Here is a 14,415-nt window from a genome sequence, read left to right as displayed (position 1 = left end):
ATTATATAGGTATAGTATTCAATACTTCGATTAATCATTTTACTTTTACTTCTAAATAAAATAATACGCGCGTGTTAAATGTACATACACGTATGGCATACTGGGCAGTAGACTTTACAACTTTTTATCAGCTACATAAAAATATAATAATAATAACACAAACGTGAGCTTTGACTATAAGAATATCGCACATATTTTTTTGGGATGTGCCAGTTAGAATTTATTAGTTTATTCAAGTGTTCATTATTCAGTTAATGTTTTTACTTATGGTATATACATTGTACATTATTGTATACTCATATTTTTAAACAATTAAATAGTTTCAAAGCATATCTGAGGAACCCGAACTTTAAAAGCATTCATCTCCTACCCCAATCTTTTGTATTTCTTAGATTCATAAATTCATTAATATATTAAAAGTTTGTATAATATAATATAATATAATATAATATTAAATAATATTACATAAAAAGGTACTACATATATGATTATAATATAGTTTAAATTTGTAACTTAATAAAATGTCTGTATTTAAGATGAGGAAAATTATAATTGTTATTCAATAGGTAGATAGGTACTTACATATAAAAAAAAAAGGTTTTTCTCTTTTTTTTTAAACTCCAAAATGTTTACCTTCTATGTTCTTATTGTGTTAGTTGTAACTTGTAATAATATTCATGTTGGGGAGTGAGTTAACCAGTTGTCCTCACTCCTCTACAGAATGTACCAGTTGCCCTTACATATTGTATATACAATATTAAAACACCAACTCATAAAGTAAATATAGAAATAATAATAGTAATAATATAAAGAATAAATACAAAAATTATAATTATAAATTCCATAAAACGTAATTTTTCAAAAAAAGTAAAATTGTATAAAATGATATAAGCTTATGTAAAAAAAAAAAATAAGTAATAAGTATATAATTAATATTTTGAATTGAATTTGTAATAATGACTAGGTAGCTGAATTTATAAAAGCTAATTTGCTAATATTTTTACATATATTTATAAATGTTTCAATTTGTGTTTTTGTTTAGGTATTAGCGATTGGTGATATTTTTTATTTTGTGTAAGTACATTACTTATAATAATGTATTGTTTGAACTTTTTTAAGAATAGGTATTTATAAAAATAAAAATATTCAGGTACCTATTTACTATAAAGGTTTCTTGAAAAAAACGAATTAAATAATTCACATGCATTGGTAGTCCTTTCTGAAATCAATTGATTCATTAGACAACATAAAAAGTTAAAAAGTTGAACTTAAGGAAACATATGTTTCAATTAAATAATCAGAAAATTCAATCAATTTTTCTGATTAAGGTTGAATCGACATCAGATCTTCAATTAAACCATCATTTTTAATTTTATTAAGGGGATTCAAAAATTGGTATACCTACTAATGCAATAAAAAATTATATAATTATAATATATATTATAATTTATTATATAAGTGTTTATATAACATAATTGATTATAAATACTAATATTTATAATCAATGATAACATTTAAAAAATTTGCTGTAACTTTCATATAAATTACAAGAAATTACAATTTTTACAGAATAGTAAGAGGATTTTAAAATGATCCTGAATTTTTGAGAAGTAATATTCCACTCTTCAACCCTGGATACGACACTGAAATTTTTATATAAATATTACATACATTTTATAAATATGTCAATTTAATATACATGTATTAAAACGTGTAAATAATATTGTAGTTCGGATCATGAAACTAAAAATATAAGTATTTATATAAACATAACTTTTTGTACTAAGAAAGAATCAATGAAAAAAACTTAAGCTTTGTATAAAAATTAGGCATTTTTTAATATTTATAATAATACCATCATAATAGTGTCGGAATATTCCTTAAGCAGTATTGAAAAATCAGAATTTGAATAATTCCATTATTATTAAAGCAAAGTTTATGGTAAACAATAAAACATGCTTGATGAATTATATTGATAAAACAATTTTTAAAGTATTCAAAATAAAGGTACTAATTTTCAAAAATATTTAAAATATGTATTTGTAGGTATATCTATTTAATAAAATAAGTACCCGTAGATAGCTACCTAATTGAATACAAATACAAATATCTTTTTTAAACTTAAAAAATATATGGTACCTAGGTAATAGGTATTTTAACTTAACATAATATATAGTTGCAGATCCACTTCCTCAAAAAATAGTATAAAAACAAAACATTCTCAAATATACCCAGTTGGCAGTTCTTCTAAACCTCTAAAAATAAGTATATTCTATAATATTTAAAATAATCGAAGATAAACTTCATCTAAACTATGTAGATCCATTAACTGAACAATTGAATTGAAGCAAATACATTTGATTCAATCAAATATTAAAATGTTTAAAAAAAAATAGTTAAAGAAGAACCAAAATATTTGCAAAATTATAGAAAATCCTAACTTAAATATTTGGTGAAAATGTCAAGTCTCTACAGTTATTTATTTTTTGAGTAGTATAACAAAAAAGCTAAATACATTTTGTCAAAAAGTGTTATTATCTGAATATCCCCGTTTTTTTTTAAATTTATTTAAAAAGATTCCAATTAGATATATTTAGATATATTTTGAAAATTACTATGAATTTTTTTCTTTTAATTTTATACTACCAGAAATTAATTTCAAAATTAAAAATTGATAAACACAAAATAAAATATTAGACACATTATTGTAATTACAAAACAATAATCATTTATACTTTTTTTTCGTTTAGTATTAGTAATTATTTAGAATTTACCATTTATTTTAGTAATGATGGAAAATCTTCTTCAACAAAATAAAATCTCAAAATGAAAACGACGAATAGATCTATTATAGTTTATCATTTAATATTTATCACTTCGATATTCAGTCGAATCACTTTTATATAGGTACACTAAGATAAATATAGTTAGGACGCTAGGTATATAAAATAACTATTAAGGTATGTCTGTATGAATATAGTAAGTAGATGGTACCCAAATAATATTTTAATTAAACATTGGTCAATCAACAAAAACAAAATATAAAGAAACGTATAGATACCTGGTGGCTAGTACAGTGGTACTCAATTATTACTATGATAATAATGAAAAAATAAGCAATAATTTTTTTTTAATTGTCTTCTTATAATTGTACACGTAATATAGTATTCAATGAATGCGCATATAATATTATATCATTGTAAAAGTTATGTATTAACCATTTTTGTAACCGTAGGAGCTTGAACTACGCAACCCCAAATTCCAATACTAATATTTTTATATTGTTATAAACGAGGACAACTATAGTAGGGGTCAAGGATTCTACTACACTTAAAGATGCTAGTAATTCTCTTATAAAATGTTATTTACTTATTCTTAATTTAATGTATTTAACATTTGTCCATATCTTTTCATAAATAATCAGATAAACTATAAAAAAAAATTATGTAAATACGGAGACTAGGAAGAATACTTATAAATTACAAATATGTATAAATGATCAGGAAATGGGGTTATTACACGCAATAAAAACATCCAACAATCAAGGTCAGTCTTCGCCCACATAGGTGTAATTGGAATAATTTAATGGTATTTACTTTTAGTTTAATTGAATGATTCATTTGGGATTTTCTCATATCGCACCATCGACGTAAATGACCATTTGAACCAAGGACGACGAATGTCAATTCTACCTTCCTGGTTTATTAAAAGATGGAATGAATTAATGATGTGTTTATAATATAAACTGTGTAACTTATGTGAGCGATTATAAGCTCAGCCGGGAATTTCGAGTGACGAAAAAGTAAATTCTAAGTATGCGCCCAATTTTTCAATCATAAGTTTAATATTCACAAAGTAGGTATTAAATTTATAATCATTGTTTAAACTAAGTTTTTATTTTTAAAAACTATTTAGTATTACAACGACCAAAAGGAGGAGTTATTCATGGTTATCATTTTTTTTAACGTTATACGTTATACTTATATTTATGATATAATATATTATTGGGGTTACCTATATGCTCAAATTCAATACTATAAATTATAATATATACTCGTCAAGTTTTATTTAAGATATACATTTTTTAAACAAATATAAATATCATAAAATTATTAAACTAAAAAGGTACTTAAAAAATTTAATTTTTTTACTTATCAGTTAATTACCTATTAGTTGGTAAAATTTTTTTAAACAAAATTAATAAACAATGTCTCACTTAAGTTAATATTTAAATTTATGAATTTATGATGTATAATAGAAATCAATTTGTCATTATTAGTATACATAATAATTTATAATGTATTATTACTCTTCATATTATATATATATACATACTCAGGGGCTTATTTAGGTGAGGGCGAAGGAGACATTCACCGCTGGGCGCCAAATTGTAAATAGGAGGCGTTGCGTTAGAAGAATATTATTAAATTCAAATAAGATTTTATAGGATTAACCTTTTTTTATCTGATGACCTTTTTTTTAGGTAAACCACCGATGTGTAAAAATTGATCAGCCCTCTTCCCCAATAATTTATTTTAGGAAAAAAAAGGGCGCCAATATATTTTTGCACCTAGGGCGCCAAAATTGTAAATACGTCTCTGTACTTACTTTATTAATTATTTTATAATTTTTAATTAATTATTATCAAATGAAAGTACCCTCTATTACTTATTTTGTTGCTCGGTCTGTTAATATTAGATACAGCAAGTGACGAAAAGGTAATTATTGTAATTTTGTTTTTTCATTTGCAGGGAAAAATTAAATATTAAAACAAACTTAAATTTTATTAAAATAAAAAAAAAAAAAAACAATTAATTTACCTACGAATTCATACACGGTAATGAATACTATAATGGTAATTTATCAGTACATTTAAAAAACAAAAGATGACCTTGGGTATTAAATATAAAATATAAAGGCATTTAATCCAAATATATTTTCAATCGGACTCGAGTTAATTAAAAGTAAATAGGAATAATCGTTTTAAAATTGTCAATTATTTTATAGGATAGTTGGTTAGTTTTATTTTTATTAATTATTTTATTTTTTTAGATTAACACCATCGTAAAGTAATTATACACTTATTGTTTCTTAGTAATTGAATACATTTAAGGATATTATAAATATTAAGTAAGTATCTATTCACATAAATGAAAGTAATTCTTGATTATACCTAAAATGATTTTTATAATGTTCTATCTAAATTATTAATTATTGTATTGTCGAAACAATAATATTATGAACAGAAAGTGTTATTGACCTAAGATGAAGTCATAATTTAGATTATAATCAACATATATATATATATATATATATATATATATAACATATTATGTATAACTGCGAGAAAAAAAAATTAGAAAAATAATATGTAGAATCACTTTATACGTATTAAAAACAATCAATATACATTCTTATGTTTAAAGACGTAGATATACGTTTAATTTTCTTAATGTATTTAATACATACCTATCAATGAATAATTATATGTTATTACATACTTATAGGGTTGGATAAACGTATGCCATAAAATGTATCATTTATTTTAATATGATAGTGACGTAAAGCCGAATATTAATATTTTCAGTGTATTTTAAATAACAACGGCAACCGGTTCGCGAATCCTAGATAAATAATATTCCGCCAATAATAAATGTTGTAACGCATACCATCATAATCATCATTAGCCTTGAGCATCGAAAAAACCTTAATTGCAATTTGGTGGGAACATTATAAAATGGCGTGGTTTGCTTTGCCATTTTACATTTTTCATTTTCATCCGACGACAGCACGACGTGCAAGTCTAGCTAGACCTAGGAGACTTCGACACGAAAACAAAATACAGAAAATACAACATGTCTGCAACACAGAAAATGTTTGCCTGTAGTGGCTTTATGCTCGTCGTCGTGCTAGCGGCGTTCACAAGAGCCGTACCTGTTCCGGTTTCGGTAGAAGCGCAACCAGGTAAAATATAATGAAAATATTTATTAATTATGCTCATTTTTAAAAATCATCATTAATTATCAGGCATTATTTTAATTAATGGGTGTTAGAAAAAATACTAAATTGCAAAATAGTGCAAGTGACTTACACGAATATATTATGGCCATTTTAGAATAAAATAATATAAATGTATATATGTATTTTTTAATTTTTAATATACCGCTTTGTAATATAAAATATAATTTTTAACACAAGTATCCGTTTTCTCATTAAGTCATGCATTTAATAATTTAATCATTTTAGTATTCTTATATTACTTATTTTCAGTTTTTTTTTAACACATTTTCTGACACATAATTTATGTGAACATTTTTGTGGAACCTAAAAATACTTACATTAAAAATCGAATCCTGTATTATATGTATACATGCATTTCAGCTGAGTACAGACAGTTTGTGTCAAACCAAGTGATGGCTGAGTCTGCGAACGAACCGTTGTTGTCCGCATATCAAACTATGGAAGTCGACCCCGCGGCGGTCAGGCCCGTCCGGTCAGCTAGTCCGTTCCTCGGAATCTTCGGTGGTTACGAAAAACCATACAAGTCCCACCATCACCATCATCATGAAGAGCACGAATATGAACCTGAGTACCACCATAGGCCCCAACATCATAAGCCCCAACACCATAGGCCACAATATCACGGTGGTAGCGGTGCGGGAAGTTACGCATCGGCAGGAAGTTTTTCGGGCGGTCACGGTGGTGGTCAAAGCCAGAGCGGAGCCAACAGTCAGTCCGCCAGTTTTGGATTTGGTCCGTTCCAGGCCAGTTATTCAGCTAGTTCGGCGCACTCGGGTAGTCATTCTAACGGAGGGTAAGTGTCAGTAGGATAAAAATTAAAATAATTTAATAACATGTATAGTATTAATTTATCGTATATTATATAAACCTAATGAACCCGACCACCCAAAAAATAATAATATTTTTTACTTTTTTATGTTTATAAAAATAAATTAATTGGCATACTTATTATTTGTATGTAAAAAGATTTTAGACCCCCTAAAATTAAATCAAATTTCCCCCATGTTTTTAGTACAGACTATCAGTACACAAACATAGGGGGAGGGGGGCTCATCTTTTTTTGTTTAAATACAAATTATCAAGTGAATAATGTTTTTAACCCATATATTTCTGCCGGTTTCATTTTTAAATAACATTTTTATTTATATAATATGTACAGTTTTGTTAAAACTATCGTATAACACGATTCAAACCATAAGTTCACAACTAAAACAAATATTATCACAGCTATTGAAAATATATCAAAGGTCATCAAATATCATTTGAATTATTAAAAATAAAAAATAAATTAGATAATACTGTAGTATCTATACCTACTACGCATATGACATGAATTTTCGTATTACACAAAATAAAAAGACCCGGATTAAACTAGGTAGTTAAAATGTCTAAGATTTTATTTTAAATAATTTAGATATATGTAAATTATTTTAACTATGAAACCATTTTATTAAATTTCAGATTTTCAGACTATTGATTACCATTTTCAATCAAGATAATTTGAATTCTTAGCGTGAATGATTATTTAATAATTGTAATTTTTAATTTATTTGTTTTTAATTTTTATATTACTATAATACCTATAGTACCTAGTACTTAGTATCAACTATGTATAATATTATGATGTATATATGGTGCCATCGAAAAATGTATTTAAATTGAATTTTAATATTAGATTTTTGAATACTTTTAATTGTATTATGCATTTTTAAATGATCTTTAATGAAATTCTTTTATGGCATTAAATAAAGTTTTGTATTTTTTATTCAGCATTTTTCAGTTTGAAACCATGAAATAATGTGTATCATTTTTGGTATGAAATCGTCAATTTATTACAACAATTTTGATATTGTTATTACTTTCGTCTATATAATATAATAAGTACAATTAAATAAAAATAAAATAGAAATATCAAATATTGCACTTAAAATTTGAAAAGTGAAAAATCTTAATTTTTAATATATGCTTTCTGCGTTATCTTACTTTCTCTAACGTAAAAAAGAAAAGCATTTGTCAGTACTGGTCTAGTTGACCCCCGCAAGGAAGGCAATTCCCCTGCCACTCAAGTTTAGTTGACACCCGCCACTCTCGTATTTTTGATGTTATAAAATATATAATATACTGATGTACTGCAGACTGCAGATAAAAAAGGTATGAAATCATATACATTTATTTGTTAGACGTAAAAATAATGCTGGTCGAATACTGCTACAGCAATGGGTATTTGGTGGCAATGTGACATATGTCGTGAGACCAATGAGTGTTTCGTCGTATGTGTACCCGATTGGTCGGAAAATACATTATTACCAAAAATTTGCGAACGTATACGAATTGGATCGACCATTATATCTGATTCCTGACGAGCCTATAATAATATACAACAAACCGATCATTATACATGGTTTTACGTATACCTACCTTTACAATAATATATCAATGAATTTAAATTTAACACACCCATAATAGTAGCCTACTATTGGCGTAAGTTGAGGGGCTTAGGGGGACTTAATATAAACGAGGATACAAACGTCTATGTTACAAGATAGATTTAATCAGGTACTCGGGTGTCTATCTTGTATAAAAAAAAAAAAGCAATACCAAAAGTATTAATAAAGAGACTATTCTTAAGAATTCTTTTGCAGATAAACATAAATAAATAATGTTAAATTAATATAACGATTTGATGAAGTACGTTACCACCAATGGGTGGCCACTTCCATCTTCAACGACCATATACTATAAACTGTTTTATAGATTGTAAAATAAAAAAAAAAATTATTATAAAAAAAATGTTATAAATATGTTAAAATATGGTTTTGTTGAATAAATAATTTTGAAGTATTTATATACATCTTCTAAAATAAATTTTATAGTAAAATTGTTAATTTATATGTAGGGGGTGCAGGGGCGTTGCCCTCCTCGGACCTGTTTTATGTTTATAATTTTAGCCCTCCCTCCTTCTAACAAGCCAAATTTTCGCCAATGTGGCCTACTTAACACCTAATGCAATGTAGATCGGGTACTCACTTGCCTACTTATTTTAATTTAATTTTTTATTTAGAAAATATATAATCTGTAATAACGATTATAATAAGCATATGAGCGTATTGCGTACAGAAGAAAAAATAATATACATTACATGAAAGCCAAGGAGAAAACTACCTAACAGCATTGATTATAGAATATTCTATAATCAATGCTAACAGTAACATTCAGAGTATTCAGACGCAATAGACCATCAATATTGAAGAATAAATTAAAAATATAAATCGTATACGACTGCGTCATCTAGTGGCTAAAGTAAACAACGGAATCTTAGAGAGTGGGCCCTATATTCTATGAGAATAAATTATAGTATAGATATTGGATAATCTTCCAAATTCTAATATAATATTTAATGTCTTAAATAAATAAGACATGCCGATATTTAAAATATTTTTTTAATTGGCGGCATGGGCCACAGTTAAACTTATTGCTTACTTTATTTATCATCAATGGCGTAGCCAGGATTTTTGTCCGGGGCTGATCAATTTTTTACATAGTTGTGGTTTACTTAGGTTCTTACATAATTTGAACATACAGATGCTGAAATTTTATTTTAGATTTTTGTTCCTATAACCCTTAACATATATTGATTTAATATACTTGTGTACTTTAAATACTTTGGATATTTCATTTTAATAGTAATATATACAATAATTTTTAAATTTTCTTAACATTTCGGGGGGGGGGGGCTACAGCCCCCTTAGCCCTCCCACTGCTTACGCCACTGTTTATCATAGTCCTGATTGCAAACATTGTAAATTATGAACTACTGTTAAACACGTACACGTTAATCAGATAGGTAGTACACCGTATTTGCGATCACAATAATTTCAAATATACTTAAATTAAATCTGTGTAAAACGTAAATTAGGGATATGTAAGCCTTATCGCCTATTTCTAGTCTTCATGGAAACACCGGTCGCACGATGTATCATTATAATATATTTATTTATTATGTACCTAACTTTATTATTTAATCATGTTAAGAAATCTGAATTAATATTTAATACTTTAATAGTAAGTTAATAATATTCATTATTCGGTACTATCAATTATGTACAGAAACGCTTATCAGTTATCAGTTTTATGAATGGGTCCTTATCATTTGCCGTTATATAGTTTGTAGATAATATTAGTTTCTGACCACCTCGAGAAATATGAAAACGAAAAAATTATGTTTGCCAGCCTGACGACTAACCATACCGTGTGCTGTGACGTTTTCCACGTCTGCAGCTACAGCCGGCAACGTCATTAAGCCCATTGGCCACTGTGTGTCGACTGTCGAGTAGTGATCGTGACGATGAGTTGCCGTGGTTGTTAAACGTGTCCGTTACTTTCATCCGGCTTCACTCAGTCATTGCGCTTTCGTGGTTCGAATTTTATTTGCCGTGAGCTGAGCAGTCCCAAAATTCCAAGATGCAGTTCAAATGGATATTGTTGTGCTTGTCCCTGCTTGCCGCGTCCACAGGTACTTAATTGTTGTTAATGCGCCTATGACTAGTGTTCGGTGTATTTCATTTTTAAAAATCCTGACCTAAATACTATGCATGTTGTAGGTGTCGCGCGTGCTGAAGATGAGATCGACGTTGACGAAGAGATGATTGTCAGTGAGGATCAAGGCTTAGTCGATTCTGATGGCGATGAGTCTACAATCGAAGACTTGGAGCAAACAGACGCTGACACTTACTTACTGTTCACCAAACCTGTGTTTGAGGAAAAAGCTAGCATAGGTAAATTGCAAATCCCTTGCGTTCATCTTGAGCAATGTTTAAAACTTAATACTTTCATTTAGTGGTAACCAAAATTCAAAAACTATTTAAAAATATAGATTATTTAAATTGTCTCCACTGAGAGACGCTTCTTCACTCTTTGAAACATCTTTTTTTTCTCACTCATCACATTCACTTATTCTTCTGTTTATCTAAACATATTGTATGATAATATATTTAAAATTTAAAAATAATAAATAGTTAATGCATTTGTTATGAGTTGTAATAATTAATAAATTCTAAGTATCAGTTATCATTCATAACAGTATTGTTTAATGCTTTATTTTTAATTTAAATTTTAAATCTAGTATTAAGTAAATGTTGATTAGACAAACATTTTATTACTTTAGATACTAATTTTTAAATATTATGAAAAAGCTTAATTGTATGCAATTTCATTTATTTAGACTTATAGTCAACCAACAAGAATGTACAAAATTAGAAATTAAATTTACATAGGTATAAAATATGAAATCATGAAAAATTTACCACAAATATAATTAATAATACAATAATAAATCTTATAGTTTCTTATTATTTATTAATTATATCATGTACAATTAACATATTATTTTTTTTTTTTTATTATTAGAATTACCAGCTGGTCGTTTGTCTGAATTTCTTGTGGGATTTACCAATAAAGGATCTAATGATTTAGTCTTGGAAACTTTGGATGCTTCACTTCGTTATCCTATGGATTTCAATTTCCACATTCAAAATTTCACTACCGTCTTGTTAGAAAAAACAATTCCACCAGGATCCCAGGCTACTCTTGGCTATGCCTTCATTCCAGCTGATGCATTTGCCGGACGTCCATTTGGACTCAGCATTAATCTTGCTTATAGAGACTATGTAAGATGTTTATTTATATAATTTTATAAATTTTGTTTTATAATGTTTTATTCATTTAGGAAGGAAAACAAATGATTAGTAAATTATACAACGATACTGTAAACATAATTGAAGTTGAAGAAGGTTTAGATGGTGAAACACTATTTTTATACGTTTTAATGGCTGCAGCTTGTGTTCTTCTTTTGGTCGGTGGACAACAGTTTCTATATTCAGTGGGCAAGAAACGTGTTGGTGGTGGTCTGCCAAGTCGTACTAGAGCAAATTTGGAAACTGGAACAAAAAGTAGCAAACAAATTGATATGGACTGGGTTCCTAAAAATGTTATCAACCACTTAAGTAAGTTTATAAAGATAGAATTAAAAAATGATTAAAAGATTGATTGTTAAAGTATGGTTTGAATAATAAATAATGATTTACTAATATTTTTTTTAACATGAAATGGTTTTTAAACCTTCATTAAAAGCAAATAATTTATATCAAATTAGTAGATAATTTTTAAAATTTTAACTTCCTCGTTAGTTTCTACAATAATATTGAAACATTAATCATAAATCTACCAAAATTAAAAAATAAACAAGTCATTTGATGTGTAAATCTTATTGTTTCTACTTAATGTTATGCAATTTTAAATAATCTTATTTAGAATAGAATATTTGTCCTTGTAATTTCTTATTGCTCTTAAATTTAAAAACCTTCTACCCTATGATCTAGCCAACACAAGGTGTCTGTATCTGTGAACCTTTTTCATAATGAATAAATTAACATTAATTATATGACATTACATTTTTAATTATTATAGTTTTCAATAGTTTGATACCAAAAAATTCTTTATAAATTGGTGATTTTGAGTAATGAATATTGTAGAAATTTTTACTCAATAAATATTAATTTTTTTTTTATTTGTTATAGATAAACAAAAGGCACAAAGTCCAAAGCAAAAGCGTGTGAAAAAAACAGATTAATTGAGTAAAGAAAGACTTAAACTCATTCATTTTTTTCAATGAATGTGATCAATTATGAAATTCCTTCTTTTAAGAAGATAATTAAATTCTAAAAATGGCTGTTGTAATTCCATCTGACAACATTGTGAGATTTAAGAATGCATTTCTAAAGTATTCTATTTTTGTTATGTAAATAGATACTAATTATTGATCTACAATTGTAATTATTAAATGTATAATTTTGTTTTATAATAAATAAAAAACAAAATTATACTTGTATGTTTAATGTTAAATTATGTTTTTGTATTGATCAATTTTGAAATAACATTTTTATCATACAGATATATTAATAATTTTGTTTTCGTAGTTTATTAATTTTGTGAATACTATTATACAATTTTATATATTATAAATTATTCTTACTTGTACAATACACTTACTCTTATTCTTAAAAATAAATGTGTTTGGAAAACTTTAATTTAAACTCAGGTTGTTTTTACCATCATGTTTCATTAAACTATAGTAATTTATAAGTTTATCTCACAATTAAAATTTGTAAAATATTAAACTCAAACTTAGACATAGTTGCTATAGTATTGATAATACAGAAATAAAAATAATTATTACAAAAGTTGATTAAAATACAAATTATACCTATAAAATTATTAAAATTTTCTACCTGAGCAAATATATATACTTTAAAATTGTTCTCTCGTATACATTTTTATAAATAACAATTATTTTCCTTTGTTAGTCAGCTTCATAATGTTAATAAGTAGTGAAATTAATAATTTCAATTAATTTTCAAATATGGATGATATGATATATCATTAATATCTCATATAATTTTGATATCTAGAGTGATTATACTAAGTAATTGTAAATTCATCTTTTAAACAGCCATGAAGTAATCTAATCAATATCTTTTTTTACAAGTCCTATAAAAAAATAATGTCTAATGATATAATTTAAAAACATTAATCACGTTACATATTACATAGGTATACAGTATGACTATTTATTTTTATCATTGAACACTAATTATTTCTTGATGGGTAGACTTTTTCAATTTTTTTTTCAAAATGTTTAATTTTATGCTTTTCTAGAATTATATAAAAATGTTATTTTTTTCACGTTTATGTTTAATAGTGAAACCACTATCAACTTATTATTTTTAAATGACAACCTATATTTTAAATGTCATATAATAATAGGGTTATTTATTTTTATGAATCTTTACGATTTTTATTAAACGTCTGGTTTCTGAAGACCTGATGGGTAATAAATAATAGTAATATATAGTAATTTATTAATAAATTCATTATTGACTATTGTTTGACGTGATGAACTTTGTACCTATAGTAGGTAACTATGTTCAAGATTTAATGAATTAATTACACACCTATTGTCACATCTAATTTAGATAAGAATTCTTATCTTTCTCAATGGTCAAGTATGCTAATAGTTTTGATAAGAAATTTTAAAAACATCGCTGGTTTAACTTATTGAAAAGAAAAGGTCCAGTTATTGCTTGCAAAATCTTGTGTTGAAACTCATACTCGGGTGGTGAGTGCGTATGCACTGGCGAAAGAAATGATGAGATCAACTCACTCAAAGGCTGGCAGCTTCATCAAAGGCCTCTGCGTTCCCATAGACTAGCCTTATCCTTTAGTTTCTAGCAAGGCTTGCAAACGTTATAATAATGTAATGATTATAACATTATATTTGATAAAAGACGATTGAGATTTGTAACGTAATTATAACGGAAAACGATAAACATATATAAA

General features: G+C 26.4%; 2 protein-coding genes across 2 annotated transcripts; both read left to right on the top strand.

The window, feature by feature from the left end:
* Positions 1–5,754: 5,754 nt before the first annotated feature.
* LOC112599591 (transcription factor MafB) lies at positions 5,755–7,570 on the top strand. The gene is made up of 3 exons (XM_025346547.1): positions 5,755–5,964; positions 6,382–6,814; positions 7,483–7,570. Exons 1-3 carry the CDS (start codon positions 5,856–5,858, stop codon positions 7,496–7,498), a joined length of 558 nt encoding a protein of 185 aa, XP_025202332.1. The 5' UTR covers positions 5,755–5,855; the 3' UTR covers positions 7,499–7,570.
* Positions 7,571–10,312: 2,742 nt separating this feature from the next.
* Positions 10,313–12,848, top strand: LOC112599579 (translocon-associated protein subunit alpha). The gene is made up of 5 exons (XM_025346525.1): positions 10,313–10,534; positions 10,623–10,796; positions 11,428–11,687; positions 11,747–12,023; positions 12,597–12,848. The coding sequence occupies exons 1-5, from the start codon at positions 10,483–10,485 to the stop codon at positions 12,647–12,649; spliced, it is 816 nt and encodes a 271-aa protein (XP_025202310.1). The 5' UTR covers positions 10,313–10,482; the 3' UTR covers positions 12,650–12,848.
* The last annotated feature ends 1,567 nt before the right edge of the window (positions 12,849–14,415 follow it).

Source organism: Melanaphis sacchari, unplaced genomic scaffold (genome assembly GCF_002803265.2).
Source record: "Melanaphis sacchari strain LSU unplaced genomic scaffold, SCAv2.0 Contig53_pilon_pilon, whole genome shotgun sequence".
NCBI lineage: Eukaryota > Metazoa > Arthropoda > Insecta > Hemiptera > Aphididae > Melanaphis > Melanaphis sacchari.
This window is presented reverse-complemented; position numbering and strand designations above follow the sequence as displayed.